A 25995-nucleotide genomic window follows, 5' to 3' on the forward strand; every position below is an offset into this window, starting at 1 on the left:
TCTGCAAACTTTTCAAGAGCTCTTTATCAGATTTAACTGGTGATTCTATTTAAGTAATTAGCATGTACCAGTGAACACTGAAATTATAGTTCATTTAGATAATGCTTCACAACTGCCCAAATAAGTCATTTGAGGCATTCAAAGTGACTCCAGAGTTACTAGACTTGCTGTAGACAGACTTAGGTGTCCTCACTCCAGTGTTGAGATGTGTTGTTCGACGGAGTTTTACTGAAGCTCAAAGATGACTTTCAGACAGAACCACAGCCTAAATAACAGCTAACAGTTTTATCATGTATTGAAATAATGGAGGAACACAAAAAGTCCATAAAAAGCTCCCATTTATACTTACAGAAGTGGGGAAAACCACATTCAAATAAAATTGCATATTTGATTTTTATACCACAGTAATGACAGTGTCTCACAATGTCACCCTTGTAAATTGTGAAATCTTAAAAGGTCTTAGCAGTGCAACAATTAAGTCAGTATGGTTTTACTGTGTGGAATTGTAGGACCAGCAATGAAAAATTCCCAGATTTGTGTCTCCACAAGAGGAGCCTGGTGGGTAAAAGCTCTACCTCCATTTGTACTTCTGGAAACTAGAGGAACCATAAATAGGCCTGCAATCTGAGAACGTTGCCACAAGGACAAATACAGGAAATCATTCATACCTTATGCAATAACTCTTAGCAATGCAACACATCTGTCTAGCAGTTAATCATCTCTTCTCTCATGTTAATATTTTACTTCAAACCTGTACTGTCACAACTTTGACCACTGTGTGTGTCGAGGTTTGCTGTTGAGTTTGAGATATTTCATTTTGTTATGGCTGTCACAGGGTACACTCTGGACAGGTTTCCAGGGTGTCACAGGGTTTACACAGAAAAACAGAGAACCATTCATGCTTACATTCACGCCTAAGACCAGTTTAGAGTCACCAGTATTTTAAACTGCATGTTTTTATATTATTGGAGGAGTACCTGGAGAGAAACATGCAAAGTCCACTTTTTATTTAAAAGTAACTCTTTCAAACAGTAATGTTTGAAAGATTTACATTAAATTTTTGTCATACTCCATTTTTATATTGACCTGTATAATTATTACCATTATTCGTTTTTTAAATTATAGGCTGTTTAACTTAATGTTTAGCTTATATGACAGAATTCCTATTGCTAGGAAACATAAGGAAATTCTGGGTCTTATAATATGTATTAATTTATTCGTTTGTTCTGGACTGTGTTGAGAAGTAATGAGAAATATTTTAAGTTATTTAAATTTCCTTTAAAATATAAATTATTTATATATATATATACGCGTGCCAAGTATTCCGACAGCGTAGCACAAAATACGGCGAGTGAACTGGATGCGCGTCGGTTGTAACCATAGCAACATAGACTAATACTATTTGCTCGTATAGTTGCTGTTGCTCGAATAAAACTAACTCAGGATATTTAATGAGGCCAAATTTCTATAGGCCAAATCAGCTTTCTGCTGCTGGGGGAAAGGTAAGCGACTATAAACGCGACTTTTTTTGTTAGCCTTCTATCAGCGGACCTGTCGTTTTTGGCCAGTGTGAGGTAGCACTGTCGCCACTGAGTTTCTTATGTCTGACTAAATGTGAATATGTGCCAAAATGCTTCGCAGGTTCCTAATGAAAGCAGCGGGGAACGCTGAAAATGTCTGTTAAAAAATTGAAACAAGAAGAAAAACTGACCCCGAAATCCATAGGAACACACAGCAAGTATGCTTGGTTATCTTCTCCTTACAGTTATTTAATTGTTCTTGACCCAGTTCAGAATTCATCTCCGTGATATGAAAACCACAAATCACCTGATAAGCATGTTTTATAGGGCATTTCGTGATCTAAGGAGGCTCCAGTCCCTGCTTGCCAAAAACAGTCCCAGACAAGAGGTGGACAGCAACAACAACAAATGACACCACACCAAGGCTGAATGTCTAGACATTTTAATAACAGACCCCAAAAACCAGCTCACATTGCTACCTATCTGTGTGTATTATTGTGGTGTGAGACTCCTTGTGTTTGCAGGTGGCAGTGTTGAGTCACAGTAAAGGATGCAGCAGTGGAACCAGCAGATCCATCCCTCCTCAAAAAAACACAAGTAGACACAGGCTTGAGAGTGACATCAGCAATGAGGCCTCAGAACTGGACAAATTCAGGTTACATTTCCTAAGGACCGCATAATCTCTGAAATAATATTAACTAAAATCTCAAAGCACACAGTTATGAGTCCAAGTCTTTTCGAATACTAATACAAGTAAGATGCATAAAATTAATACATTAGAGGCCCAGTTGACCTTTATTATGTTGACTCTGAAAATGAAAGAATCGTAGGTTGACTTTGTCTAAGATTCAGTAACATGTGCTACTAATCTCAGCTGTGGATATACTGGTAGAGCTGTTTTTCTGTAAGACAGTGATCTGCACTGCTCAAAAAATGATCAAAGTATAGCATTTAGTCAGATAAACTTCTGGGATATTGATCTGATCTGATCTGGTCAATTAAAATGGCAGAGGGAGTTGTTAATCAGTTTCAGCTGCTTTGGTACTGCTTTGTTGATGAAATTAACAACCGGTGTCCTGGAGGAGTAACAATGAGACAATCCCAAAATAGGAATGGTTTCACAGGTGGATCCCGCTGACATTTTTTCCCTCCTCATCTTTTCTTGCTGTTTTTTTCACTCGTTTGCATTTGGCTAGTGTCACTACTGGTAGCATAAGGTGATACCTGGACCCTACAGAGGCTGCACAGGTGTTCCAACTCCTTCAGGATTATTGATCAGAGATCCCCGCTACATGCCATTGCCAGAAGGTGTGCTTTGTCCACCAGTACAATCTCATGTGCATGGAGATTCCAGGGAGACAGGCAGTTACTTTCGAAGAGCTGGACAGGGCCAGAGAAGGTCACTTATCCTTAGCCCATCAGCAGGACTGCTGTCTGCTCATTTGTGCAAGGAGAAACAAGATGAACACTGCCAGAGCTACAAAATGACTTTCAGCATGCAACTGATGTGAAAGTCTCTGACCAAAGAATCAGAAACAGATTTAATGTGGGTGGCTTGACGGCCCAATGTCCTTTAGTGGACCCTGTGTTCACTCCAAGCACTGTGGAGCCCAACTAGTATTTGCCATAGAATACCAGAATTGGCAGGTGCATGACTGGTGTACTACAGATCACAGCAGGTTCACCCTGAGCACATTTGACAAACAGGAAAAGGTTGTGGAGCAAATTATGTTGCCTGTAACATCATTCAGCATGACCTGTTTGGTGGTGGGTCAGTGATCGTCCAGGGAGGCATATCTATGTAATATTAATGGGTTGCATTTATATAGCGCTTTTCGAGACCCTCAAAGCGCTTTACAATTCCACTATTCATTCACATACTGGTGGAGGCAAGCTACAGTTGTAGCCACAGCTGCCCTGGGGCAGACTGACAGAAGCGAGGCTGTCATATCACGCCATCAGCCCCTCTGGCCATCACCAGTAGGCGGTACGTGAAGTGTCTTGCCTAATGACACAACGACAGAGACTGTCCAAGCTGGGGCTCGAACTGGCAACCTTCTGACTACAAGACAAACTGCCAATTTTTGACACGGGACACACAGACCTCTACAAGCTAGGCAACATCACTCTGACTACCATTAGGTATTAGGATGAAACCCTTGGACTCATTTTCAGACCCTTCACTGGTGCAGTGGGTAATGGCAGATAAAGGAATTGATACCATTGACACTTGGCTGATCTAAATCCAAAGGAACATCTTTGGGATATTATGTTCATCCAACACCACCAGGTTGTTCCTCAGACTGTCCAAGAGCTCGGTGACAGCCTGGTATAGATGTAGGAGGAGATCCTCAAGGACACAATTCATCATCTCATTAGAAGCATGCTCCAATGTACTTGTTCATGCATACAGACATGTGGGTGCTACTAAGCACCATTTTAAGTCCTACAATGAAATTTTGTCAAAATAGACTAATTGGCCCTATTATTTTTTTCCACTTTAATTTTCAGAGTATCTTTGAATTCAGCCCTCTGGAGGTTAATAATTTTAATTCCCATTAAAAACGATTGCATCCTTTCATTCCAAACACAGGACCCAGTCCCTACCTGTATAGATATCCAGCATAATATGTTTTCCATTGATATCTGGTATGTTTTCAAATGTTGAGCAGTGTATATTGTCTCTTTCTGCTTTTTCTACGTGATTTCTTGTTTATGTTAAGTCTGGTTCATTGGGTAATAAACCTGACTTGGAACTTGACTGGATATTGATTTCTCCAGGCAAGTTCCAGCTAAATAATTGCACTAACCTTCCTGTAGCATTGCATTCAGTTTAAATAGTGTTGCTATCGAACTATGTAATAACCTTTCCTTTTTGAAGCACCACACCACACAATATAAATTAAGTACCTTCAAATTTGTTTTTAGATTCAACAACCTAAAGCCAAAGGTCTTCAGTTAGCTTAAGTTTACATATTAAATGAGCAAGGAAATGTAAGGGTGGCTTGCTAAATTAAGAAAAGTAATATCCACATTCAGATCTTTTCAAAGAGGAAATGTTTCTGGACAGCTTTAAGTCCTCTCTATACTTCAGGGAAAACAATAACTGTATTGAGGTTAAATTCTAATCCTAAATGTGACTAAAATGCTTTCAAACTTTTCTGATGTTGGCGTTTGTATATTAATTTTACAGTGAAATATTTCTTTAAGGGATTAAATGCAATATGTAGTTCTTTAAAGTTAATTGTACATAATTTTCCTGTCATTTACCAGCATAACATACAGAGACCAAAGATGCTTCAGCAGCCACCCGTTGCATGAACTGTTCTCTGACATCCTTGTGTCTTTGATCAAGAACCGACTGTGCAGGTGAAATATGTTTGAAGTACTTAAACATTTCTTCTGCTGTAATAGATACGGATAACTTCTGTGATAATATTTACTCTTTCAACAGTGAATGGATTGAGCATGCACCTCCTGAGTCAGTCCTTAGAGTTCTCATCTGCCTGCGATTATTGATCAGAGATCCCCACTATCAGGTCCAAGTTTAAAAAACAAAACAACAAACTTTAATTTTTTATGCTTTTAATTTAATGAAAAAACATTTCTGCAAAATAAAAACAACAAATGCTGATTTTATTTTATTTGATTTAGAAAATCCTCCATGAGCTTCAAGGCATCAGTTTACTTGCCAGGGTAAATGCCTAATGTAAAAAAAGAAGAAAAAAAAACAATGCTTCTTTTGCCCACAGTGATATGATGCCACCCTGAACCCTTCTCTCCTTTGTCTCTCAGTATATGGAGTCTGTCACTGCTCTGTATATGTCGTGTGGGGAGCAGACGTTTGCCACGCAGAAGCTGGTCACAATGACCTGTGAGTAATGTGAAGGCAGACTCACAGAGAAACACCGATAATATAAGTTGTATTGTCCTTATCAATGGTGGATTAACTGACTGTATTCCAGACATCTTTCAGAAATTATCTGCCACTCAGGATCAAAGAGTCTGGGTCATTGAGAGTGGCGCTCACAGGGTAAGTGATAAGTTGTGACGAGGTTATCTGTGACTGTGTGCTGTTTGTTGTCACTGTTTTGGCATGTCTGGGTTAAACCAGAGAGAGTCTGCATAAGACATTCAAAGAATTCTGGATGGAAATCTGCAGGCAGTGGTGACAAAAGTATAAAATCTTTTTAAAATGTTATTTAGAGGGAAATCAATTCATTTTTTACGCATTAAAAAAAAATAGACTAGCATTTTTTATGAACAGTCTTTATACCCCAGAGATCATTGTAATTACAGTTAATTTGGATAATGGTTTGAAAGTGATGTTAAAGTGAGTGCCTTGAGGCATTTCAAGCTAATAGGTGCTTCTAGATGAGTTTAACTCTGTAACATAACAGGAAATGATTTGTGTTTAAACCATGGAAAAATACGCTAACAGTGGCAATAATGAGTTCAGTTTTTTCCTGCTGACAATAATTTTACAATTATTATTATATATAGTTTAATTAATATATATATATATATATATATATATATATATATATATATATATATATATATATATCAGCTAGTTAGACTACATGCCTTTGGAACAGAGGATCGCAAGTTCGATTCCTGCCTGGGGCGTCTGTATCCAGTAAGGGTCCTAAGGCTAGACCCCCTATGCTAAGCAAGCCTACCGCAGACATGAGCGAGACAGATAAATATGAAGGCATGCCGGCTCGGACGTCGCCCGGATCAACAAGGTCCGCGTCAGGTGTTGAGGAACCAGGGCACCCTGACGAAAAGTGGGCTACTGGAACAAGAAGGCATTGGTGGGCAAGAGACAAAAACAGGGCATTGTTGGAATGCTACTACGCAAGTAACCCCGGCGGAAGGGGCTACATGAATAGGATGCGGGACCTATGGATTCTTCGATATCCAACATCCACAATGACGGCGAAACAACTAGTAGCTCAGTGTTCCAACAGTCGAAAGAAGGGACTGCTCTCACAGCTAGAGATTGACGAGGTACAACACAAATGCTATGGCAAGGAGGAGTCAGGACGCCAGGTCAGGGGGGAGATATCATCACCCCCACCCGAGATTGGGTACATAGCCCCAAGTGCGATAGGAGAAGGATAGAGTGCGAGAGGAACTGACCTGAAAAATAGGATCAAGCCAGGACCAAAATCAGGACCAAGCTTGAAACCTGTATCCCCCGTAGTCGGTTACCAAGATTACGTGAAGTACCCTCAGAAGGTCTGCTAGATGATGTTAATGCAGCACTACGGACGATACCTACAACCACACTAACAAGCTGATCTACAATACGGCAGCAGTGATCAGTGCAGATGCTTGGCTACAAGTTGAACAGCCACAAGGGGCAGTACCCTCCATGGAGAAGGAGGCTAGAGGGCAAGATCAAAGTAGCACGGAGGGAGGTTAGCCAACTAACGGAGTTGCAGAAAGGTGCGACAAAGAAGGTGCATAAGAAATACAGCAAGCTGTCCATACCTGAGGCCTTGGAAACTGCCAAGCAAAGACTCATAGCCTTGGCCAGCCGCTTGAGGAGGTACACCAGAGAGATAGAAGGCAGGAGAATAAACCAGCTGTTCTCCACAGAACCAGCAAAGGTGTACTCTCAGTGGCAAGGGAACAATAAGAGAACAGCACCACCAAGGCTGAAGACGGAGCAATACTGGCAGAGCATATGGGAGATGAACAGGCACATGGGTCAATACATGAGCGGGACACAGAAAGGGATTGGCAAGAATACCAGAGGCGCAAAACACCAGACAGAACAGTCAGCCGAGACTGCAAGACCAGACTGACCAACCTGTGCACTGCCTGGATTGATTACAAGAAGGCCTATGACTCAATGCCCCACAGCTGGATACTGGAATGCCTAGAATTGTACAAGATCAATGGGACCCTAAGAGCCTTCATCAGGAACTCAATGGGGATGTGGCGTACAACACTAGAGGCCAACTCCAAGCCCATAGCACAAGTCACCATCAAGTGCGGGATCTACCAAGGAGATGCTCTGTCCCCACTGCTGTTCTGCATAGGCCTGAACCCCCTCAGTGAGATCATTAACAAGACTGGCTACGGATACCGACTACGGAACGAAGCAGTTGTCAGTCACCTCCTGTACATGGATGACATCAAGCTGTATGCCAAGAGTGAACGAGACATCGATTCACTGATCCACACTACCAGGCTATACAGCAATGACATTGGAATGTCATTCGGACTGGAGAAGTGTAGTCGGATGGTAACAAAGAGAGGGAAGGTAGTCAGAACTGAGGGGATTGAATTACCAGAAGGCAACATTGCAGACATAGAGGACAGTTACAAGTACCTGGGGATCCCGCAGGCGAATGGGAACCATGAAGAGGCCGCTAGAAAGGCTGCAACCACCAAGTACCTGCAGAGGGTCAGGCAAGTCCTGAGGAGTCAGCTGAATGGTAAGAACAAGATCCGGGCCATCAACACGTACGCCCTGCCCGTGATCAGGTACCCTGCTGGGATAATAGGCTGGCCAAAGGAGGAGATAGAAGCCACTGACATAAAGACAAGAAAGCTCCTTACCATGCATGGAGGGTTTCACCCCAAGTCCAGCACCCTGAGGCTGTACGCTAAGCGGAAGGAAGGGGGCTGGGGACTGGTGAGTGTCAGCACCACAGTCCAGGATGAGACAACGAACATCCAAGAATACATTGGGAAGATGGCCCCAACTGACCAAGTGCTCAGTGAATACCTCAGGCAGCAGAAACCCAAGAAAGAGGAGGGAGACGAGGAACCATCATGGAAGGACAGGCCCCTGCACGGTATGTACCACCGGCAGATAGAGGAGGTGGCTGATATCCAGAAATCCTACCAGTGGCTGGACAAAGCTGGACTGAAAGACAGCACAGAGGCACTAATCATGGCAGCACAAGAACAAGCTCTGAGCACAAGATCCATAGAGGCTGGGGTCTATCACACCAGGCAAGACCCCAGGTGCAGGCTGTGTAAAGATGCCCCAGAGACAATCCAGCACATAACAGCAGGGTGCAAGATGCTAGCAGGCAAGGCATACATGGAACGCCATAACCAAGTGGCCGGCATAGTGTACAGGAACATCTGTGCCGAGTATAATCTGGAAGTCCCGAGGTCAAAATGGGAGATGCCCCCAAGGGTGGTGGAGAATGACCGAGCTAAGATCCTGTGGGACTTCCAGATACAGACGGACAAAATGGTGGTGGCTAACCAACCGGACATAGTGGTGGTAGACAAACAGAAGAAGACGGCCGTAGTGATCGATGTAGCGGTTCCGAATGACAGCAATATCAGGAAGAAGGAACACGAGAAGCTGGAGAAATACCAAGGGCTCAGAGAAGAGCTCGAGAGGATGTGGAGGGTGAAGGTAACGGTGGTCCCCGTGGTAATCGGAGCACTAGGTGCGGTGACTCCCAAGCTAGGCGAGTGGCTCCAGCAGATCCCGGGAACAACATCGGAGATCTCTGTCCAGAAGAGCGCAGTCCTGGGAACAGCTAAGATACTGCGCAGGACCCTCAAGCTCCCAGGCCTCTGGTAGAGGACCCGAGCTTGAAGGATAAACCGCCCGCAGGGGCGTGCTGGGTGTTTTTTTTATATATATATATATATATATATATATATATATATATATATATATATATATATATAGTTATTTTACTATTAATTTTACTGTTACTACTTTTTTTTTTTGCTTTACATCTGATAACATTATTTAAAAAGTTTCCTCCCAGTTAGACATGCAGAAAAGACCTGACCTAAGAGGTGTCCAGTAGGCAACCTGGTCAGATACATGAACCACCTCAACTGGTTCTTTTCAATGTGGAGGAGTAGAGGCTGCATTCTGAGTCCCCCCTGAATGGCTGAGCTCTTAAATATATCTCTTGAGTCCAGACATCCTTCACCGGAAGCTAATTCCTATTGCTTGTATCTGCGATCCGATATTTTTTTTAGTCACTACCCACAGATCAAGGCTGTAGGTGAGGGAAGAAGCATAGATTTACCAGTGTGGTTTTTCTTAATTTTTTTGCCCAATGCTTTGTCATTTGGGAAAGTACTAATGAGGGTTGATGACACTTTGCCATCTCTTTATTTCTATTTCCTTTTGTAAATGAATACCAACTCTGACTGTGGTAGACTATGGCAAAACTCCTCTCGACAACTGATAGCAGTGTGCTACTGGGAGCCCTGCTAGCACTCACCACTTTGGCTGAGAGGTAAGTAAATGTTGCACCGAAGACTATACATACAAGGACGATTTCATCTGTTACAAGATTTTCTTCTCTGTAGCATAGAATTTAAAGAGGAGATTGGGAAGCTACTGATAGTGGAGAGCCTCCTTGTAATACTTCAGGAATACGACCTCCTGTCAAAGAGGTAAGAAAGCACTACTAAGTTGTTATTCTAATTTATGGAAAAGGTTTTTTCACCCATTAGTGCTGATATACAGTCATAAAATCTGGACAGAAACATAGACAGACAAATAAAATAGAGCTGTAAAGAATAATAGTGTATATTATCTCTGCAAGTATCAAGTTATATTCACTTAACATAAATAATATTGGGGTTAAACTTCGTCCAGAATGAGTGCGGAGCTGTTGAGGCTGCTCTGCCCGGTTCAGCTTGTGAGGGCTCAGGTGAGGGAGCTGGACGGTCTGCCAGTACTGCTGAGTCTGTTGCATGGCAAGCACCTGAAACTGCTATGGAGTGTCACCTGGGTGCTGGTCCAGCTCTGCGAGGACCCCGACATCAGGGTGGAGATCAGAAGCTGGGGTGGCGTGCAGCAGCTCCTCCGGCTGCTCCACAGGTTCGTGAAAATGAGCGAGTACAATGTATTTAAAGTTTAGATTACAACAGTTAGCTCTCAGTTTGAACATTTATAGTCTGTAAGTTGTTTTCACTAGTTTTCAGTGTGATCCTTGTCTTTGAAGGGACAGATCAGCAAATATTGCTGATGAATCTGTCTGGAGTTTATTACCTCATATATTTTTCTATCCTTTTTTTATCCTTTCACATCTTTGCTGGTTAGAAAAAAAATGCTTTCCGTTTGTCTGCAACATAATCTCATCCAATATTTCATAGCTAATGATGGAGGTTGTAACTTTAGCTGACTGAACAGCATTAAACAGCTTTGTTCTCAGGCTTAAAACAGTCACAGTGCCAAAAAATAAGGCACAAAATCATTCACACAGTGACAGGCGGTACATCACCGACCGCTCGTCCATTGAGGCGCTCTCCAGTGCCAACGCAGCCGGTCGCATCCAGAGAGAGCACATGAGGGAGGAGCTCAGCCCTCAGGAGGTGGTGGACAACACGATCGCGCTCCAGTCAGGTCAGGGTATACGCTGCATATCACACAATTTATTTCTGGGTACTGTGTTGCTCAGTGGCATGGTGGAGCAGTGGTTAGTACCACAGTAAGAAAGTCCTGGGTTTGAATCCACCAAAGTACCCACCAGCTTTTCTGTGTGAGAATATTATATATTTATTTATTTTTAATGATATTAATTTATAAACTTATAAAGTACTCATTAGTGGAAATTGGAGAAAAACAGGTTTTATAAGTGAAAGACTTCTATTATAAAATCAGTCACATGGAGAACAAAGCCTGTGGGAAAGTTCAACCCAAGAACACGCTTGGGGTAAAAACACAGGTCATCTACTAATAATACATCTTAAAATCTGGAAGAAACGGTGGAAATATGAAACTTTTACTGCTTGGGAACATATTTGTACCTTTGTGATGGTTAGGAATTTACATATAGTTACGATACGTTCCAATGATCCCTGTCCCTAGGTCTGCGTAGGGACAGAAGCGGACATTTATTCCACCTCTGTCTCAGAGAGTTTATGATAAAGCATTTTTTTGTCCCTACTGCACAAAAAGAAAATGCTACCCCAGTCTTATCAGTTACTGAGGATGTAAACAGTTTTTTCCTGACATGAGACAATGACGACTGCAGAGAGTTGACTAACCCTGTCTGTAATTGCACAGGAAGTGGTTGTAAATTTCCTGTTTTCAAACGTCTGATGACTCTAACATAAAGCAGAACTCGTTCTTGCTCACTCCAAACATGCATGTCCCGAGAAGTATCAATAGGGAAAGCTTAAGATTTACATTTCAAACACAGTGTTTCCTTCTGGCCTTTTGGTTTTTTAGAGAGTCATATAAATATTTACATCTGTAATCCAGACTATTTAGGACTCTGTGATTGTGTATATGAGTTCTTAAATTAAATTCTATCCCTTTAATCCCCCTTTCAGCCTGCTGTACAGCTCTGACTGAGATGAGTCTAGATGACACATCTGCTCACCACATTGTTCAGGTAAAGAAGGGTTCTTAGTGGAAGAGCACGTATTAATCAAATGAGAGTGCTTTTACTCTTGATCCTATTACCAGAGAGAAATATGTAAAAGCATGAGCTATAATAAATAAAAATAAAAACACATGTATATGTTTTTGCGTTAGTTACATTTGACCTTCTTTTCTTAGGAAAATGGCATCTATATAATTGCAAAGTTGATTATACCATGTGACTCTGGACAAACAATCACTTCTTTACAGGTATATGCTATTATATGTAACAAATTGCATAATAATCTAAATGTTATAATTATAGGAAATAACATATCTGTTTGTGTACTGGCAGTGCTATGCATTCCGGGCGCTCCGATTTCTCTTTAGTGTGGAAAGAAATAGACATCTGTTTAAGAGGTGATGAAACGGCATTAAAAAGTTTTAAAATATAACAGAAACTGTCTAACATTAAGTTCATGAAGTGGATGAATTGTTTTAAAATGAGCTACTGTTGGAACACTGCCAGGGAAAGAAGTCTCATTATTGCTTTCCACTGCCGTTTTGTGATCTTTTATCCATTACAGACTCTTTCCCACAGACCTCTTTGAGCTGTTTATTGATGTTGGACATTATGTGCGGGACCTCGCTGCCTATGAGGGCCTGCAAACCAAAGTTTCACTCTACACTGTAAGAAATAGCTTCTAAATGAGTTTATTTGTTTATTCAGCTATTTTGGAGTTGGGGAAAAAAGGAAAAACATTGACTGCCGTGGGGTAAAATAAATGAGGTAAACTGACAAACAAACAAAGTTTTTGTGTTTTCAATGCAGAAAGAGGAACTGGACAATCTGAGAGAAGGCATTGAGACAGTGGACCAGAACCGACCTCCTCTCAGAGTGATCAGTGGCTACTCTGTGTTGGACCATCTGGGCACCGGGGCCTTTGGAAGTGTCTTTAAGGTAAACATCAGTAACAGGAAACATAATCAAGAGTGACCAAATTTGGAGTTGGTTGTGATGTTTTGCATCTTTTCTTTTTAAATTTACTTCAAATTTATTGGTTTGATGACAGGTCCAAAAACAGAGCGGCCAGAACATCCTAGCGTTGAAGGAGGTGAATCTACACAACCCTGCATTTGGCAAAGACAAGAAGTCCAGAGACAGTAATGTGGAGAAAATCATCTCAGAGCTCACAATCATCAAAGAACAGGCACTTGGCTCAATACAAATCACAAGTGAACTGTATTTGGACAGTATGATTACATGTTGGAAGTTAATGTGTTGCTTATTTATCTCTAGATGACACACCCGAACATTGTTAAATATTACAGGACTTTTCTGGAAGGTGAGCATAATGAACTCTGAAACTGAAAATTACAGGGAGTCTATTTGATTGTCTTGAGGTCCATATTGTTATTCTCAGGCTCTACTAAAGGATATTTTCCTGATTCATAATCCCTGTAATCCCTGTGAGCCAAAAACTCACAGGGATTACTTACTTACTGGGTTCATTATCTGTAACTGTAGTCATGTTTAACATGAACATCCACAGGTATAATGGCAAGAATCTGAAGGAAATTAAGGAAGAGCATATAATAAGTCCCCTTTAAAGAAGAAAAAAACAGCAAAAGGCCAAACACACTTATCATAATGTCCATTTTAGGTGACAAGCTGTACATTGTGATGGAACTGATTGAGGGAGTACCACTGGCTGAACATTTTAACTCTCTGAAGGAAAAACAGCAGCAGTTCACCGAAGACAGACTTTGGAATATATTCATACAGGTAACAAATGCTAGTAAGTGCTTTGTAAACTGCTTGTACTGCATGAAGTCTGATTGTCTACCGCCTGACTAATTTGACGCTTCCCACAGGGTCCACAGAGTAAAGCGCTATACACAGGCCATTTGCCATTTACCATTACCTTTTTGTGGTTAAGAACAAACTTAATAGAAAACACAATTAAACTGAAACCTAGAAATTGAGAGCTAATGAAAATTAGACTCAGCCATACACAATCAACACAGTCACAAGGGATGAAGTAAAACTCCAGTGAAGACAGAAGAGGACATGGGATTAAACAGGAAGTGAATAATGGACCATTACTGAAAGGGGAAAACATGAATAAAGAAAAAAAAATCTCAACATAGATGAACTAACTCCTAGGGAACACAGAAGGATGAAAAGAAACACCCAAGGGGACTAAAATGCAAGAAACAGCAACTAGAGCCTAGGTACAACAAAATATTAGAGTGTAAAATAAAAATAACCCCGCAAAACATAAAAATCATAACTTTAAACACCAAAGCAAAAACCCAAACTCACATATTCGTTCAAAACTCAAAGGAACAGAAACCCTGGCTGCCAAACTGGTTTTTGATTGTTTTTGATAATAGCCAAAATGAATGGCAATAATTTTCACTCAGCAAATGAGACACACATGGATGAGCCACAACTCCCAAAGCACTTCTAGCATTGAAATGAACATAATTTCTCCATGTTCCTTCAGATGTCTCTGGCATTGAGGTACCTGCATAAGGAGAAGAGGATAGTCCATCGTGACCTGACGCCAAACAACATCATGCTAGGGGAGAAAGATAAAGTCACCATCAGTGAGTGTGCAGTTAGGTTTCCCCACAGAACATCTCGTCATATGAAAAGTTTAACTCTTGTCTTTCCTCTACCTGAAGCTGACTTTGGCCTAGCTAAGCAGAAGGAGGAGAACAGCAAGCTCACATCAGTGGTTGGCACCATCCTTTACTCCTGGTGAGGAAGTTAAGTCCAAACGTTCAGCTGTTTTTGTCTTTTATTACAGCCTATTAAAGAAACAGCTGGAAAGTTATTATGTTATTCCTGGCTGTGTACACTTGTTTTGTGTTAATCGAGCTGAGGGAACAGAAATCTGCTCACATAAACAACTGTGGGAACTCTCCTCCAATTAGAGGTTTTAAATACGATGGTTGTCATTAGAATTAAGCCTCAATTTGGCTTCAGGTAAAAAGTCGAGGCCTAAACTTGAGTTTTAGAGTTTAGAATCCATTGCTGTGTGATTATATTCCTATAATGCTGTCCGATTCACATACACTTTCTTTTTCCTTGTCAAATTGTGGGGTCCTTCTAATCTTCTGTGATCATCGTCAGATTTTGTGGCTTCATTCAGAGATTTATTGCATGAATGGTCCTCATGACTCAAGATTTTCAGTGTGGTGATGTGTTTTTAGCCCAGAGATAGTGAAAAACGAGCCGTATGGAGAGAAAGCTGACATCTGGGCTTTAGGTTGCATCCTCTACCAGATGGCCACTTTACAGCCTCCATTCTACAGCAGTAATATGCTGTCACTGGCCAGCAAGGTAGCATGGAGACACACAAGACTCACATTTTATGCCTAACTTCATATATTTACTTTCTACTGTCAGTCACTGATCACTCTAATTCTCTGCTGGCAGATTGTGGAGGCCGATTATGAGCCAATTGAAGAAGGTACTTTTTCAGAGAGAGTCATCGACATGATCAAATGGTGAGCATAGACTGTATACAGAAGATCAATCAATCAATCTGGCTTCATTGATTCAGTCATTGGCTTCTGGAATCTGTGTTTGAGGATTTTTATTTAGATTTTACACAGCATCTCAATTTTTGGCTTTCTGGTTCCTCTATTGTTTCTACTAGATTTTCTTAACTGATGCATGTTTAACTTAAAAGCATTCACTAAGGACGAGGTCTCAGGATTAGCCCTGGTAGGAAGTCCAGCACCACAACAGTTGCAATTTATTTAAATGTATTAGTGTTTACATGTATTATCCATGTGGAAAAATAAGAAATAAAATAAGAAATAACAGAACAATCAATTATTTAATAAATTTATTCAGCACTTTACTTTGTGATGTGATGTCCTGTCAGGTGTTTAAATCCAGATCCAGATCTGAGACCGGACATTATAGCTGTGAGTTCCAGGATCTCTGACCTCATGATGAAGCTGATGGATGGACTCTACACTTCCCAGAATTCACTGGAAAGAAAAGCAGAGCGAGACAGGAAACGAGCACAGAGGTTTTTCCTAGAAAGAGATAAAATTAGGGTGACCTGCTCTTACTCAAACATGTCACAGGTGAATTCAGTTCTTTGAAATCAGAAAAAGACTCTTCACTTTATAAATGTTAAATACAGACTCATGAACGTTTGTACTGTGCTGTAGTGCTTATAAATAAATATATTATTAGCCTGCAGAGATTTAAAATGGTGCTTCATATTTTACAGGAAACACCCATGATGAAGACTGAGTATGCACCTTCATGCTCCTCTACAGCCTGCAGCTCAAACCACAGCAGAGAGCAGAGACTCGCTCAGGGTATCTGGGTATCTTTATACTGCTCAGACTGTGAAAGGTGTGAAGACACAATGCTAACATGTTGTGCGTGTGTGCTTAGATGACGGCCCTGATGAAGATATTGAAACAGGCACAGACACTACCACCAACTCTACAGGGAAACACTACGGTTAGTGGTGTCAAAGCTGTGATAATGCACATGATCACATTTTTATTACTTACTTCAAAGATACTTTTTTTTGTGTTTTTCATACATCCAAATATTCACAGGCATGTTTACTTTACCTGATGATGCCTCACTACTGTTAGTTGTTGTGGTGCCATTTAGGGATTCAAAGCCTTTTTTCATTTATAAACATTTATTTTCTCATTTCTTCTCACTGCTTTAGATTTTTCTGTTGGTTGTTGTGGATTTTGCTCACTAATTATACCCCAAACCCCATTTGTTTTACTATTTATCTTTAATCAAAGGCTCAAAGTCAGCTGCCTGTGCTACCCCTGATCATATTTTAGTCAGGTAAGTTTAACACATTGAACACATTTCCAGCCAGAGCGTTCTCACTCCCGAGGCGTAACATGTGGACGTTTTGTCACGTCCCGCGGCGTTCCTGAGGAACGCGAAAGGAGACCTTCGGCGTTCTTATGGTACGCGGCGGGTTATGGCTGGAATCCAGTGCAATGACGCTCCCGCGGTAGTAGACGTTCCAGACCTGTATTCCAGCCCTAAACCTAACCTTATCCCTAGCCCTGACCATAACCTTATTCCTGACCTTAACCAGGTCTTTAATGATGTTAAATAGCGTGTTTCTAAGCGATTTGAAGAAAAAGAGCGAACATGTGTAGGTTCAGTCCAGACGGTTCTCATATTTCCTCTTTTTCCGAGGTCGTCATTTAGGAACGTGGTGGGTAGCCGAAAACGTAATATGGTGACGATTTGTCACCTAGCGTAAAATGTTACGCTTTGGGAGTGAGAACGGGTTGTTCCAGCTGTATGATTTATGTAAGCTCTGGGCTTAATGTATGTGGTAGCAGTCTTGAGCTCATCCTTTGAACTTGAAGAACGTGTAAATGTTTGTTGGTAAACACAAGCAAACTGAATCACGTTTGTGATTTGCTGTTTTTCCCAGTGGGGATTTTGCAGCTGCAAAGGTGAAACCAAGACCGGGTAATTTTTTGACTTTATGGCACTGCTTGACCTCTCAGACTACAGAAACCCTTTCAAATGAGCCTACATGGCTTTCTTTAGCACTCATCAGTCAGTTTGTTGGTTTTGCTCTAACCTCAGTGTCAGCAGGAATCTGCGTCTCCCAGAAGAAGCTTCGCCAGATTGATGATCCAATTCAGAGGCTTCTGGTGCAGCTGCACAAAATCATCTTCATCACTCAAGTAAAGGCATAAAGAAATGTTTGCTGAATCTCTTGATTCAAAAATTATAAATGCAGTCACAGAAACACTCTATCAGTTGGACTATTTGGTCCAGCTGAGATCAACCCATGAGGAATATTTTGTCAGCAGTGGTTAGATTTGTATTTGTTGGTAATAACCTGCATTTATTTAATTTCCAGCTTCCACCAGCTCCACACCACCACATTAAACGGCGCCTTGTTGAAAGATTTAAAAAGTCTCTCTTCCAATTTGGCAGCGATCCGTACAACCTGAAAGTGGAGCTCAGCAAGGTTTGAACTGTCAACTCATAATTCAGAACTGCACTTGAAGTTAAAATGCAGGGAACTTGGAAAATATGGTCAGACAGAATTTGTATTCAGTGATTGTACTTTATAATTTTCCTTCATAATGTAGGACTGCTCAGCAATCATAATCATGATCATTTTGACATTTCTGTGATCAGAATGTGAATAAGCACAATTCACTAACTTTGGAAACATCAGATATTTATTGGACTAAAGAAAAACTGCAGGCTTCAGATTGAAAGCTAGTTCAAAATAAAGCGAAGCATCGTAAGCAGACTACAGCCTGATGCACAGCCTGAGTTTTTAGGGAAAAGGCAAAACGCAGCCCTATGAGGGAGAGGGGCATGCTGCATTAATAACAAATAGCAAAACAATGAGTCATTGTGAAACATAATGTGGCACAATAATGGCTTTGTAACAGATATCTTGTTTTCATAACTGTGAAACTGTTTTCCAGACATGTGACCACAAAACATGTGATGCTAACTTTGCTGTCATTTTGAACATGTGGTGTGATCTTGGTGACAATGTTAGATCAAATGAATAAGGCCCTAGTTTTGCAGGCCTAGAGACCAGTCAATAACCCTCTGGCAACCACATGTCGCTAGGGAAAAATCTGTATTCCCCAACTGGTTGGCAAAAACCTATGTGATTGCTTTGGTCAGTCGCCTATTGCTAATAGTTTGAATGGAAGTGAGAGAGTTGTCTGTATGATGCAAAACAGAAGTTGAGAACATTCACCTTTAAAGGAAATGTTTCACCTTTTGAAACATGTAGGTTGAGGTTCCAAGGCAATCCCTTCCCCATTTCCAATTTGCCATACGCTTAATCCAGTGGTACTGCTACTCGGGTAGTCGTTAGTGAGTATGAAAAACTACAGGCAAATGTGACAAACATGAAAATCTACAGGTAAATGTAGAAATCTGCAAGCAACTCCAGGAATCACTAGGAGGTTTTTGGTGCATCACCTTCCTGAAGGTCATCTTCCAGGAGCTGAGCCTGGACACAAACCAGGGAGAGGGATAATAAGCTTGATTTGAACTCAATAGAGAGAAAAAAAAAAGAAATTATTTTTGCTCCCTTCCTGGTTGCTTTGATTGTGTGTCTGTATTTGTCACACTTGTGTGACACATATTACATGATTTAACTCCATCCATCCACTCATCCTTTTCAGGGTTGATGGAGCCTATCCCAGCTGTCATAGGGCAAGAGGCAGGGTACACCCTGGACAGGTCACCAGTCTGTCGCAGGGCTAACACACAGAGACAACCACTCACACGCACTGAGGGACATTGAACTCATTACCTTCTTGCTGTGCGGCAACAATGCTAACCACCATGCTGCCTGCTTTAACTCATAAAACAAATTTTAATAGTAGACAAAGACAGCCTGAGTAAATATAACATTTTGTTTTTAAATGATGATTCCATTTATTAAGGGAACAAAAGTTATCCAAACCCACCTGGCCCTGTGTGAAAGTGAAATGGCCCCTACGCCTAATAACTGCTTGTGCCACTATTGGCAACAAAAACTGCAGTCAAGAGTTTGGTATAACTGACTGTGAGTCTTTCACATCACCGTGAAGGAATCTTCTTGGTAGAATTGTTTTAATTAAAACGCGTTGGAGAGCATTTAAGCATCATAATTCTGATGCTGGTATATTGGTCTTTAAATGAAATGCTGTTCGTTTTACACCAGATTTAACGGCAATCAAACCTTCCAAGAAGTTAGACTTCTTGGTTAAACAAAAATTTCCCCAAAATCATCAATATGATTTTTCCAAAAATGTTAGACAAGCCTTTGAGTTATTTCTAGTCACTGTGGTTTTACTCCTTGGACTCTCCGTGGATGTCATTTTTGTCTAGTCTGTTTTTTATTGTTGAATCATGAACTTCGACCTTCACTGAGGCAAATGAGGCCTGAATCTCTTTAGATGTTGTTCTGGATTCTTCTGTGACTTCCTGAATAAGATATCGATACACCGTTGGTGTAATTTTTGTAGGCTGGCTGGGAAGGTTCACCAGTTTTCTCCATTTGGGGAGAGTAGTTTACACTGTGGTTTACTGGAGTCCCAAAGCCTTGAAGTAGCTTTGTGAGCCTCTTTAGATTAATAAATGTCTATAACTGTGTTTCTCATCTGTTCTTAAGTTTATTTAGATTGTGTATTTTTTGAGATTGTTGTCAGGTTCTATTTAAATAATTCTTGATTCATTTCTTGATTTTATGAATTCATGAATTCAGAGAGGAGGGAAATACTTCTCCAAAGCACTGTAAAAAAAAATAAAACCGGAAGGATGTAGAAACATGAAGGCAACTCACACAGAACAGGCGAAAGATGTGAGAAAGGAAAATACTCAGAAGCATAAGACAAATATCAAACAAGAAGATTACAACAGATACAACAGAACATGTCTGGGCTACATTTACTGTAACTACTGCAGTAAAAGCTTCTTAAACACAGCTCTGTGAAGGAATGCTTTCATTTTGCAGTTTCACCATCTTGATGTAAAAAAAAAAAAAATCAAAATCATAACATCACACAAAGCCAGCATTGTTTCACTCTGCAGTGCACCCCGTGCTCCTCGATGGATGCAGTTTATGACTTCATTCCATGTGTGCTAGGCCGCCAGAACACATTTAATATACCCACCATAGAAGCTGCTGTCAGCTATTTTAAAGCCACACCTGAGGTCCTGTAGCTCTGAACTTTCACTTTCATGATATGATAAACCACAGGGAAGGAGTTTGATAACAGAGTGATGTTTAAGTCTACCATCAAAAACATGTTCCTGCATGAATTTTAATTCAGCTCCTGAACCAATGGCAAAATATTTTCATTATGAGATCAGAGCTCACCTGTCTGTGTCTCTTCTGCTGCCATGATTAATGAAAAATAAAAACATGAGACCAGCAATGGCTAGGTTACCTGATAAACAATGTCTCGTGATAAATCTGCTCTCAGTTCATTCATAGATGATATTAAATAGTAAGCATCTCTCCCTGTAATTACAAGGAAGATTAAAGCATAGCCTGAGTACAGAACATTTTTATTAGCTTGGCACAACTTCTACTGTAAAGCTTCTTTCTTTAATGATCTGATAATGTGAGACATTTTTGGACTGGACATTTTTTAAACTAATTTCAGAGACGTTTAAACATATCTCATAAAAGAGGGCATTAACACCAACCTTAAAAGCTTTGTGAAATCACTGAAATCACCGTGCAAAATAACTCAAGAGTCAGAAACTGAGGAGCTCTCTGCACAATCAAAATGAAATATTTCTTAAAAATCTTTTTTTATTGCATACAGTTGAGTCTACTTTGTTCCAGTACTCAGTTTACAGGAAGTCTTGCTCTGTGCTGGTGTACCTTACAAATGTCTTGTAAGAATCACTTCATAAAATCAGGCAGAACTTAACGGTGTTTGTCTCTCCTCTTCTTGGCTCTCAGCTCGTCCAGGCGTCTCCAGAGCTGATGGCACTTGGTTCAATCAGTTCAGATTGGTGGCCTTGGATCCACCACTTCACGGGAGACATCCATACCGCTGACAGCACAGGTAGTGCCATCAATGCCCAACTTCACCATAAATTTCCAGTAAAAGACAAGCAGAGCATCTTATGCAGAAGTAGAATTGCAAGTTAATTCTGATGTAAAAATAAATAAATAAATACTTTGTCTCTTCTTTGTGTTGACAGTTGATGTGAATCTCAGAGATGGAGTTACATATCACCAGATGCAGGTTGGTGGTGAGAAACTCAGGAATCTTTCTAATAGGAACAATTTTTGCTAGCTAAAAATAAAAGTCATATTTGGCATATAAGTCTATGTAAAACTGCATTGAAAAACAATTAAACTATTGTTTGTATAAATGTCGTGTAGGTCCTCCTGCAGAGGCATAGTGCCAATGTAGGCTGGTTGGTGAACAACAAATTTATTCAGAGAATAAATAGTTTGCTGATGGCATAGTGCCAACTATTATTTCATTAAAATTCAATTTTATGGATCTGTATTACTTTACAACTGCAGGTGTTGACTCTCCCACAGATGGGTCTCATTTTGGAACAGTGTTTTAATTTCAACTTCATCATGATACTGAACTTCTGTCTGCGGCCTCTGACATGGTGTTTTGTTCGAATGTTTTCAGGCGATCATTGAGGAACTGCTGAATGAGAACAGCTACTATGAACCAACAAACAGCAGGTAAACTGGAAATGATGTATTTAACTGAATCATTAGACTCACAAAATCTAGCGCTTGAGCTTTTCTAAAAACTAGTTCAAGACAATTCATTATTATCATCACTTGTCTTGTTCAGCGCACACAAACCTTTAATGAATTTCATTTCAATAGCAGTAATTGAATAGAATAGAATAGAATTAGAATAGAATTCAACTTTATTGTCATTGCACATGCACAGGTACAGGGCAACGAAATGCAGTTTGCATCCATCCAGAAGTGCTTTAGTGATATAGATATATTACAATATATATTAGCAATAATATAGATATGTGAGTATATTACAGAAATGGGTCTATTATGGTATGTTATAATGTACACAGTATGAAGTATGTTGTGAATATTCTATAACTATAAGTATGTACAGGCTGTAGTGAGTACAAGCTATGTACAGGCTATGAACAGGATATAAATATGAAAAACTATACAGAATATGAAATAAATAACTTTACAGAATCTGAGATATACAGCTATACAGAAATGGGAACTATGCAAGTTGTAAACAGTTGTAGGATTAAAGATTATCGAATGTACAGAATGATTATTTACACAGAGCTATACAGTAGTGCAGTTAAGATAAGTGAGGGTGAGGATAGTTTCTACAGAGGCTATTGCTTTGTTTCTGTGGCTACAAAATGTAAATGAACTATTATGCTGATTTTCAACTCTTTATTTTTGCATGATTTACAGTTAAAAAAAAACAACTCTTTGTTTGTCTTATGTTGGGCCTTGTTGCAGTCCCTCAGTTTATCCATTGTCTGAAACTAGCTATTTTAACATTGACTCCTTTGAACAAGTTTTCTTTTGATTGGTTGCCCCTCTCAAGCAAAAATTTGGAACCGTAGGCGGGTGGGGCTTCTGTATTTATAACTGCAGCTGAATGACTGAGAAGACCATATTAAGATAATACCTCAGCTCAGGTACAAATATCAGTAGGAAAATACAAAAAATACAAATAAATTACAAACAAATATAAAAGAAGTAAGATATTACACTCTATACAACGGTAGCATACACAGTATGTGATTATGGATACTGTGTATGGATATTAGGGATATCCAGTCTATTTTACATCAGAAGTAGAAACATAGAAAGGAGTAGAAAAAAACTGTTTCAAACTGAGTGTTTAAGGCAGTCTGAAGCCTGAGCATTTGGTTCAGAGATTACTTATATATATAATGGGGCCATTATCTGAAACTTTTACCGTATGTTAGTCTCTTTTCCTTTTGTTATTCCAAACTAAGTTTAGTGGGACAGTTGTTTGAAATGAAATAAAGATTTCTCTCATTTTTCTTTTTTTTCTTTTTTTCTTTTAGGCTCAGAAAGAAAAGAAATGACCAAGAAAAAAAGTAACAGTTATCTTCACTCATCCCTAAAAACTCAAACTTTAAATTTATTTGGAGAAGAATGAGTTCACAATGATACTTCAACACTGCTTGAAATCTAATGAACATTTATCCCAACCCTCATTACAAAACATATTCTCATTGAACATAAAAAGAATATAAAAGTAGTAAATGCATACATTAATTTGTTTGCACATAAACATGATTACGGTGATATTTTACCACAGTGCTCATAGTCATGTTGTCACCTACTCTTTTGATCTCAGGCATTATTGTTGTCTCTTTTTCCCATAAATGTGAAGTGACTGTATGAATTTCCAAAGAAATATTATATATGAATATATATACATATCTACAGATAGATACGGATGTAATTAAGTTTGAGACTGACAGTTATTCTATTCTCAGTTCAAAATCAAAATTTAAAACTTGTTTAAAATGCTTTTTTTGAAGCACTTTATACTCTCAGGCCCAGACACTGCATGTCACAGCATGTGTTTTTCTAGTGGCTGCAAGCCACAGTGACCTTGTTTGCTTTCTAAGAACTGATAAGATGCAGCACATTGACCTTAATTCTACATATCACAATTTTTGACTGGATTTGAAAGAAAAAAAAAAACAGGTCAAATGTTTTGCACTGTAATAAAATGCACTCAATCAGCATTTTTACTATAAAGAAGATCTAAAATATGACTGACAGCTGAAGAAAAGCTTTCTTTTGCACTTTGACTCACTGTTATCTGTATAAAACTATTTAAATGTTTGTATTAATAAACATTATTTAATTCAGCAAATGTCTGCCTGTAATGTTTTAATATTACTATAAATATTGTGTATTCTTTTGATGTGCTGTGAGGGCTATTCATGTTGAAGGTGAATTTAGTGCATAAAATGTGCAGGTTTGATCTCCAAAAGTTGATTCTGTTCATCTGGATGTTTTCAGTGGGAGAAACGTTTCGTCACTCATCCAAGTGACTTCTTCAGTCTCAGCTGACTGCAGGTTTCCCCAATCTTATAAACAATAAATTGCAAATTGACTGAAACCAGCACAGTGAAGGGCTGGGAGGTCAGTTCCTTAATCTTAATTATGCAAACTCTCATGACCATTGATCAACAACCACTGACCAAAACCCACTGATCAATGGCCATGAGTACCATTCACAGAGAGTTGGGGAATGGCTGCAATCACAGCATTGTAAGATGGCGAAAGATGTACCCTTTGGCCCCCTCCTCGATTCAGAGATGGTCTTTCCCTTTTCACATAAATGGCCTCCTTGACTCCAAGCTCAAACCAGCGTTCCTCCCTGTCCAGGATGTGTACATCCTCATCATTGAAAGAGTGTCCACTGGCCTGTGTAAATAGACTGCAGAGTCCTGCCCTGACGAGGTAGCTCTTCTGTGTTGTGCCATCCGCTTCGCCAGAGGTTGTTTGGTTTCCCCGATGTATAAATCCTTAACTGGGCTGGTTTCAGTCATTATGCAATGTACTGTTTATAAGATTGAGGAAACCTGCAGTCAGCTGAGACTGAAGAAGTCACTTGGATGAGTGACGAAACATTTCTCCCACTGAAAATGCTATGTTCAGATGAACAGAATCAACTTTTGGAGATTTACTTGTCTGGATGATTGAACATGCATCAAGACGTGCAGGTTTGATATTGATTGACTCAAATTAACAGTGATGGCAGAAGCAGTCAGATGAAGTAAAAGTACAAAAATTCAGAGCTAAATAAAGATCTGCATTGCAAATAAGTAGTTATTGTCAGCAATATATATTTGAACAAAAATAAAAGTATGAAAGAAAACTAGCTAGTATACTAGTATATATTTTTAACTGGTGTGTGTGTGTGTTATCTAAGCTAATCTATTATCATAAAGTAATATAGAGAGTAAAAAATCACAATATATCTCCTTTATGTTTAGTTGACAATTGTAAGTACACAATAGGATTAAATGGGAAATATTAAGAGCTTTCCATCATTGATATTGATGGAGGTTCATTTGGAAAGAATCCATTCTTCAGTAACATAAAGGAATCACTGTCATGCACATTAGGTTTGCTTGCAGCTTAGTCAGGGTTTAACTGTTAATTACACAATTTCAGTTTCATTTAATTTTCCCATACACGTAAATCAGATTTGCTGAAACTTCAGACTAATTAAAATTTATTCATTACTATAACAACCCACTGAGATGATGATGGACTTGTTTTTGAGGGGTCAAAAATGCAACAGAAATGAAAAACACAGACCAGTAATGGGAAAGACAAACACAAACAAGAAACATTAAAGAAATTTAAAGGACACACAACTATCAAAACACAAAGAAAGGGAAATAAGTACAGTGGTGATTTTATTCTTATTTGGTCTGTAATTATTTGCTTTTTCCATTTTATCAAAGTGATAAAATATGTTAGACAGCAGTCTCTAACGTAGACTTACTCTAAATTTTGCACCCACTTAGGACACGTCATCAGATAAAATTATTTACTGCTGTATGCAGTTCATCAATTGATCAACAGGGGGCAGTATGAGCCTTTAGTAAATATGGTCTGA

The 25995-nt window shown here is 39.6% G+C and overlaps 1 protein-coding gene across 1 annotated transcript; it reads left to right on the forward strand.

Moving 5' to 3' along the window:
• Positions 1–1378: 1378 nt before the first annotated feature.
• On the forward strand, positions 1379–24185 carry nek10 (NIMA-related kinase 10). Its single transcript, XM_080897183.1, has 36 exons — positions 1379–1502; positions 1642–1738; positions 1848–1908; positions 2045–2175; positions 4794–4889; positions 4975–5059; positions 5175–5216; positions 5316–5394; positions 5486–5553; positions 9681–9760; positions 9834–9920; positions 10126–10350; positions 10736–10875; positions 11808–11869; positions 12037–12108; positions 12194–12258; positions 12426–12528; positions 12671–12799; positions 12912–13049; positions 13139–13184; positions 13503–13624; positions 14349–14451; positions 14530–14605; positions 15061–15190; positions 15287–15357; positions 15741–15948; positions 16098–16188; positions 16268–16336; positions 16639–16684; positions 17295–17332; positions 17453–17553; positions 17733–17843; positions 21309–21414; positions 21554–21597; positions 22003–22058; positions 23411–24185. The coding sequence occupies exons 2-36, from the start codon at positions 1674–1676 to the stop codon at positions 23445–23447; spliced, it is 3183 nt and encodes a 1060-aa protein (XP_080753309.1). The 5' UTR covers positions 1379–1502; positions 1642–1673; the 3' UTR covers positions 23448–24185.
• The last annotated feature ends 1810 nt before the right edge of the window (positions 24186–25995 follow it).

Source organism: Rhamphochromis sp. 'chilingali', assembly GCF_963969265.1.
Source record: "Rhamphochromis sp. 'chilingali' genome assembly, chromosome: 11".
Taxonomy (NCBI): domain Eukaryota; kingdom Metazoa; phylum Chordata; class Actinopteri; order Cichliformes; family Cichlidae; genus Rhamphochromis; species Rhamphochromis sp. 'chilingali'.

Bases quoted from the DNA above. Each gene is read 5' to 3' on its own strand.
- nek10 (XM_080897183.1), top strand. From the start codon at position 1,674: ATGTCTGTTAAAAAATTGAAACAAGAAGAAAAACTGACCCCGAAATCC. The intron at 5,217-5,315 runs GTAAATGCCTAA...TTTGTCTCTCAG, and splicing joins GCATCAGTTTACTTGCCAGG to TATATGGAGTCTGTCACTGC. The intron at 21,598-22,002 runs GTTGGTGGTGAG...GAATGTTTTCAG, and splicing joins TTACATATCACCAGATGCAG to GCGATCATTGAGGAACTGCT.